The 7,974-nt window shown below is 38.7% G+C and overlaps 1 protein-coding gene across 1 annotated transcript; it reads right to left on the reverse strand.

The window, feature by feature from the left end:
- Window positions 1–3,913: 3,913 nt before the first annotated feature.
- LOC104597502 (UDP-Glycosyltransferase superfamily protein) lies at window positions 3,914–5,710 on the reverse strand. The gene has a single exon (XM_010259081.3). The coding sequence runs from the start codon at window positions 5,480–5,482 to the stop codon at window positions 3,995–3,997; it is 1,488 nt and encodes a 495-aa protein (XP_010257383.1). The 5' UTR covers window positions 5,483–5,710; the 3' UTR covers window positions 3,914–3,994.
- Between the last annotated feature and the right edge of the window lie 2,264 nt (window positions 5,711–7,974).

Raw genomic sequence — 7,974 nt, forward strand, 5'->3', positions numbered from 1 at the left:
TTTGTTTTCATACTCCCAGAATTGCTGACATTGTCCTTTTTTGCGATGTCGTTTGAGGTTTCAAATGGAGCGGAGGATGGCTTGTTTAAAAGGTATTTTTGGATAAAAAGTTGTGAGATCATGCCCTTCCATTGTTTAATGAAACACTTGACCATTCCCAAATGTCTTAATTAATACGATGAAGTACAGGAGGTGTCTTGATAAATCAACCAAAATATTACTTACACATCAGGATTCTTTTATCAATTATTAATTCAAGTTGACCTATGCTATGATATTTGCAAAGAGGGTTGGGAAGAGAGTCTATAGGGGATTAGGGGGAGGGTTTTTGGGTTGAGTTTTATTTGTGAATAGATATTAAACTACTTTATCCTCATATTAGGTTCTATTCTTTTGTAAGCTGGGTGGGTATGGCAACGAGTCTGACTGCTGTTTTAGAAAATTTCTCACACCTGCTTCCTAAAATATTAAACTGGATGGTGGGTAGGGCAATGGTTTGATAGCTGTTTTAGAAATTTTCTCACACCTGCTTCCTAAAATATTAAGCTGGGTGATGGGTAGGGCAATGATTCTGACGGCTGTTCTAAAAAATATTCCTGCCTTATCCTTTAAATCATACAATGTAGCAGTATTTGTTGAATCTTAAGACAAGAGAGTATTTGTTGAGTGCTTACTCATTGTTCTTACAAGGGTTTACCTACTACTTCAGGAACAGGTCACAATGGAATTGGAATCTTACCAATTCAATAGTAGCCGACGACACTATACTATAGCTAAGATGGTGTTTGTTCAGTTTTAGGGGTGGTAATTTATTTTTTCATGTTGTCAAGGTAAGATTATTTGGACACATGGGTCTATATGAATATGGCATAATTAATCATTCTGTCAAATTTTCAGACATGAATATGATCACATTAACCCATTTATTTCAATACTAATGACATGTATAATCTGAACTGATATGAAACCAACATGATTAGCTTGTTTAAATTAAAGTATAAATAAATTTTAATAGTAAAATAAACATTAAAACTATAATCTATATATATATATATATATTAAGCTGAAATGTGTAAGGTTTGAGAATGAGGGAAATGGAATATAACAGTATTTTTTTGCCTTTTTTTTATAGAAATTACAAGAATACCACTCTCTACCAACTCACTCTCTCTCTCTCTTTTCTTCAAATTACAAGAATGCCACTCTCTCTCCTATCAACTCTTCTCTCTCTCTCTTACAAATTACAAGAATGCCATATCTCTCTCTCTCTCCTTTTAAATTACAAGAATGCCACCCTCTCTCCAATAGAGGGAGACCTTAGCTTGGCATCTTGGCTGCTAGGGGACCTGCATTCAAAGGTAGTCAAGTTCGAATCGAGCCGATCTCAAACTTTTGATCTCAAGCTTAAGTCTCTAATTCGAATTGACCACTGAGGGAGACATCGGCTTGGCACCTTGTCAACTAAGGGAGACCTTAGCTCGACACCTCGCCTACTAGGGAAACCTCAGCTCGACACTTTAGCAGCTGAGGGAGACATCGGTTTGGCACCTCGGTAATTGAGGAAGACCTTAGCTCAACACCTCGAATGCTTGAAAGACCTGCAATCAAAGGTAGTCAAGCTTGAACTTCTAAGCTTTTGACTCGAGCCGAGCTCAAGTTTCTAATTCGAATTGATATCGAGCTTGATTGTTTATGAGCGAGCCCTACAACGCAGGGCCCCCTCCTCTAGTATCATAATTAAATGGTATATAAAGGCCTTGATGAGAATATACTTCCTTATAGGCCATAATTGGATTGACACAAACTACATAATTTTTTGGGTCATAAATAAGTCATTTTTTGGTCGAGTGTGTCAACCTAAAATTAACACCTTTTATTGGTGACTAAATGAGTCAACACAATTTTGATACAAACACGATTTAAGCATGGCTTTGAAAATTGGACCAAAAACAGAATTGATTTGACCATTGGTTCTTAGGTCAAATGATCTGACTATCCACCCTAGTTAGACAGTGTTTTGGTTCAAAATTGGACCTGGAGCCATAACCACTTCTTGGGTCAACTGGTCCAACCATTCGATTCGATTCAATTTTCAAAACCACGGATTAAAGTTAGGGATGACAATCTCAAGGGTTAGGGATGGAGGATAACTTTTATCCCCAACAAGGATCGAAATCATAGACGAGGATTTATTTCAAAATCAGGGTCATGGATAGGGAATATGATCCCTACCTTGTTGCACTTTACATATTTGTATTTGTAGTCCTTCCAAACGAAGCCTAAGGAAGGGTCAAGAGTGTAAATACAAATATATACAATGTAAATACAACCATATATAAGGTTTTGCACTAAACATATTTGTATTTGTACTCTTCCCTTAGCTTAGTTTAGGAGGAACATAAATACAAATGTGTACAGTGAAAAACCTTGTATTTTGTATTATTTTACAAGTATTTGTACCATACATATTTGTATTTGTATTCAAACCATTTAACTTCGGAGATTGGCTTCTAGCAGGGAAAATATGTGCCCACACCATTCTAACAACCTTTTGCAACTTTGCATTGGGAATATCTTCCCATGAAATAAAGCACACAAGTATAGAAATATTCTCAATACAAGGCAGTAAAAATTGTCCGAATGGGCTTTGCCTTGACTTTAGCCGAACTCTTAACTTTGTATCCTTAATTTCTCACACTATTAATTGAATGAATATTTAAATTATCATTAAGGGATTTTTATTAATTCCCCTGCCTAATAAATAGGCCTGTAAACGAATCAAATTCAAATTGAATTAGGCTAGATTCGAATCCGAAGTCGATTATAAAAAACAATGTTCGAATTCGATTCGATATCCGACGAATATCGAATGTTTCAATTCGAATTCAAGTTTGATTATTAAATTGAATATTCGAATCGATTCGAATTCGACCGGCATGAGGCCTAGAATCTTAAATGATTGAGTTTGCAAAGGAAAGCAAGTGATTAACTTGAGAAAAGAGGCAAGGGATTGACGGCAACAGTTGTGGGTTCCCGGCGATGGGCCAAGTGTGAGTGTGTGACAGTAGTAGTTGTGGGTTCCTAGCGGTGCAAATGTGATGGTAGTGACTAGTGAGCAATGTTAGTTGGTGATGTTGGACAATTGAGGGCCTTGAGGCGTTGAGCTTGAGCTTGAACTTGAGCAGTGACGAAGGAGATGGTAGTGGCCGGTGACCAGTGCTCGACTACTATCACTGATGCTGACGTCGGTGCTCACAGCTTACAAAGATTGGAAATATAAGAAACAGAGGGAGAAAGAAAGAGAAGAAGAGTGTGAATAGAAAAGACGGAAGGAGAGAGAAGAAGAAAAATGAAATTAAAACTTAAAAGAGGGAGAGGAAAGGACGAAGATGTCAACAACTTTTTTTTATGATGGACATGACCCCTCTTTAAAACTTTAAGTTTAAATTGATATAAATCTTATATTTTATTATATTTATTGTTAATATATATTAAATATATATAATTAATCAAATTTGAATTTTAATTGAATAGATCAATAGGAATTCGATAAATTAATTGATAAAATGTATGAATCCGAATTCCACTATTAAATTTATGGAACCATTGGAACGTCGAATATCGAATTAGGAATCGAATAATCGGATACCGTTTACACCAAATTGTTATTGATTTGCACCGGCAAAGATGAAAGAATAATAGAATATGTTAAAATGCGATGGGGCATCCGGGCATGTTATAGGAGGTTTCTAAAATAATAATAATTTATGAGGTAGTGGCTTTTTGTTTAATGTTTACTGGAGATTTATTTATTTTGACCAGAGATTTGATTTAATTGGAATCATAGGTAATTTGATACTACTAGGAACAGAAGTCCTTCGATCCCTACACGAAAGCAACACAAGAGGCTGAGTTGGTCGGAAAAATAATTATTATGGATATAAAAACACAGAAAACAATGGAAATTTGGGGAAAATAACACATTAAACATTCTTCACACACTCGAACCGTTGCTCAGTTCCTTCTTCGTCTTCTTCGCAGCGTGTGCCATGGCAATAAATTCATCCAGAGCTTTGACAGAAGAACCCTTGTATCCTTCCTCGTATCTAATGGCGTCCTTTATCAGCTCCTTCACAACACGGGCCTTCCTTCTCATCTCTGCTCCTTTTGTCTCACTACCCATCACCGACTCAATCACGCTTCTTATGTGCTCGCTTCTGACCTCACACTCGTTCCCCCTAGAAACCTCAACGCAAACGCCAACTTCCTCCTCCAAAAATTTCGTGTTGTAAAACTGATCGGCGGCGATCGGCCACCCGATGATTGGCACGCCATGGCTCAAGCTTTCCGTCACCGAATTCCAACCGCAGTGGCTCAGAAAGGCAGAGGTAGACCTGTGAGAAAGAATATCCACCTGGGGTGCCCATTTACGTACCAATAATCCTCTGTTTTGCGCTTTTATTCGTTTCTCGAATCCTTCCGGCAACCAGTCATCTGCCCTGAATTCAGAGTTTGTGTCAAATCCCACCGGAGGCCTAACGACCCATATAAAATTCCTGCCGCTTGCCTCCAAAGCAATAGCCAATTCCGTCATTTGTGAAGCAGAGATTGTGTTCTGAGAACCGAAGCAGACGTAAAGAACAGAATCTGGAGGCTGCATATCGAGCCACTCGATACATTGATTCGGGGTGGTTCCGGCGGCTTTGTCCGTACGGGTTTTGTTGGTCAAGGAAGAGGCGGTAGGCCCAATCGCCCAAACGGGGCGACCACTCACCCTTCTGAAATATTGTAAACCAGTCCGATCGAAGTCCTCCACCGTGTTAAACAAAAGCCCGTCGGATCTCAACCACAGACGAACCTGTGTCTGTATGAATCTAGACCAAGCATCAGTCCCATTAGCGTACTTGATGTTGTTTGGGAGCTGGGTGCGGTGGATAACGGAGACCTCGGGAAAATCTGGTAGCAGGAACTCGGGAGAATCCGTTTGGCAGTGAGGGAGGTGGGACCACATGGAGAAGTAGATGGCCATGCCATAAGCACCGCCAGCGTTGAAAACGGAATGAAATATACCCAGGTCGTCGGCGACCTCGGCCGACCATCCGAAAAACATGTCGGCGATAATGAAAAGAGGAGGACGACCATTTTGTTGATGGGTGATATCGGAGAGGAGGCGTTTGAAAGAGGGTTTGAGAGAGAGACTAGCTTCTAAGAGGCGAACGATGAGTGGATAAGGAAGGACATCGGTGTTCTCGGAGTCGGGTGGGAGGCCATGATCGGCGCTGCAGAAAGGAAGCTCGGCAAAGCGGATGGTGGTGTTGGAAGGGAGGGATGAGCGGAGTTTTTTGATGTTGAGTGGGGTGTTGACGTAGGTCACAGTGTAGCCTGTTCTCTCTTGTATCCGGTGAGCAAGCGCCAAGAAGGGGATTAGATGGCCTTGAGCCATGAATGGAAACAGAACAACATTATTTTCCCTTTCAGTCATTTGGTCTCTGAGAGAGAGAGAGGACTTGACCTAGACCGATGCCCTGGAAAGAAGAGAAAATCCAAATATCCAATCTCTCTCTCTCTCTAGTGTTAGAAATAGAAAGATTTGGCCACCGAAGTAAAGAGGGAATCTAATCCGACGCATCTACTGACGTATGTCATGAGTAGGTTGGCAAAGTAATTTTGAAATGTAAGGGCAGCAGGGTCAAGTGGTCAACACTAGATCTGTTAATGGGCCGGATAGCCCGACGGGCCGGGCCGGCCTGGCCCGACCCCCGAGCGGGTTTGTGCATGAACTTTAGTTCGCGGGCTTGACCTCGGGCTTCCCGAGCCCGAATATTTTACGGGCCGGGCTCGGGATTTGTCACAAAAGCTCGGCCTGGCCCGACATTTTGTATTTTATCGTAAACCCTAGTCGATTAACCTTTCATATTCCCTCTTTTCATCTTTTATCTTTCTCTCCTCATTCTCACTCTCAATAACCGGCGCGAATCCAAGCAAGCAGCCACTGTTCACAGTCTTAGAGGTGAGTCCTCTCTCTCTCTCTCTCTCTCAATTCTCACTCGTAGGCACTCGCATATTCTTAGGATTCAGGAACCGACGAACTCAGGCACCGGCGCCAGCCGCGCCACTAGTGAACTCAGGCGCCCCTCTCTCTGGCGGTGAATCTTCTCTCTCTCTCCACCATTCCTCTCTCTCTTGTCTCTCTCGCAGTTCTCATTCTCATGCATTATTACATATTCTCAGGAACCAGTGAACTCAAGCATCGCGATGGCGAACTCAGGCACCGACGCCAGCTGCACCACCAGTGAACTCAGTCGCCTTGCATTTCAGCCTCTGTTAGGTTGGGCTTCGGGCTTGGGCCCGGGCTTTAAGCTTTTTATGAGGGCCGGGCTCGGACTCGGGCTCGGGCCTAAATAAATCTTGTTAATGAAAAGCAAAAGCCCGGCCCAGCCCGGCCCATGAACACGTCTACTCAACACCCTCCACATCTTCTCTCGTCTCACTTTTCGCGTTTGATAACATTTTGCTTTTCATACGTTATATACGTGTGTATTTAGCATACCAATTACCATGTCTGTCCACACCTAAATAAATTGGAAAAGTACAGACATGCACAATATGCAGATTTCGACCTATAAACATTCAAAATGTCAAAAGTCCCCCATTCTATACATCAATGCCCGACAGTGAATTGACATCAATCCCGAGATACTTTGTATAAAAATTCTGATTATGGACTGAACCGTCATTTATCTAATTAATAAAAATAATAATAATAAATATTATTATTAAAATAATAATATTATTTCATTATTTAAAGAATTAATAGTATTTAGTAATAATACAAAATAATATACTTAATAATAATAATTAAAATGTTTTTATTTATTAGTTAATAATGGCAAATAAATAATATTATTAATTGAATAATAAATAATTATTTATTTCAATAAATCATAGTATTTGTTTATTAATTTAATAATATTTTTATTTCATATTCTTTTTAATACTATTTGTATTATTTATAATAGGGTTTAATAATATATTATCAAACAATTTATTTCTAAGAGTAATCAAAAAGCAGAAAATCAAGTATACTTCTTTTCAAATTTTAGATCCAAATAATAGCTTATTTATTTGCAGTCATGCATTGGTCATTCATGGGAATCAAATAGGGTTTAATAATATATTATCAAACAATTCCCAATCTATGGTTATAAGAGTTGTGAGGACATTATGAGAATCAAATTTGTGAAGATAAAATCCGGGTTCATTAGTTTACCGTAATTAGACTCATTTTCAGAAGTTGGAGAATCACTTCAACTCAAACAATCTTAATTTTTTAGACATTAAAAGGCAAAAAATAATCTTTGCTTCGTTTCAGATTTTAAATTCGAATAATAGTTTTTTGTCAGACATCAAACTTCAAGGTTTTCAAATGCCACCTAAGTTTTGGCACAAAAGAAGGTTAGAATCGTATAGGAGGTGATCATAAGCTGACCACACTGCGTCATATCTAAGCTCAAGTCTTATATAGGCTCCTTGCTTACAACTTAAATCTTGTTTTTTTGAATATATATAAGATAAAAATATGTAATAACTAAATTCATATATACCTATATACCATGGTTTTGAAAACTAGATTGAACTGGGTGGTCGAACCATGACCCATGTCTAGTTTTGGACCCAAAAACTATCTGCCCAAGCTTTGCATTGGACGATTGTACTGTTTGACCCAAGAATAGTGGTTTCATTTTTGGGCCAGTTTTTATATAATGGTGAAATATTGAATTTATATATATTATATAAAACCCATTTTTATAAATGCAAAATCTACAGCGCATTTGATATATGGCGAACATGACGATAAGTATATTTTATTAAATATGAAATTAAATTTTGTGAAACTTAAATTAATGAAAAATAAGCAACTATGATTGACTGAAATCTAAATTTAACATATATGTTATACAATTTGAAGCTATC

Source organism: Nelumbo nucifera, chromosome 7 (genome assembly GCF_055504915.1).
Source record: "Nelumbo nucifera cultivar China Antique chromosome 7, China Antique-T2T, whole genome shotgun sequence".
NCBI lineage: Eukaryota > Viridiplantae > Streptophyta > Magnoliopsida > Proteales > Nelumbonaceae > Nelumbo > Nelumbo nucifera.

Coding starts and splice junctions, on each gene's coding strand:
- LOC104597502 (XM_010259081.3), bottom strand. CDS start 5,482: ATGACTGAAAGGGAAAATAATGTTGTTCTGTTTCCATTCATGGCTCAA.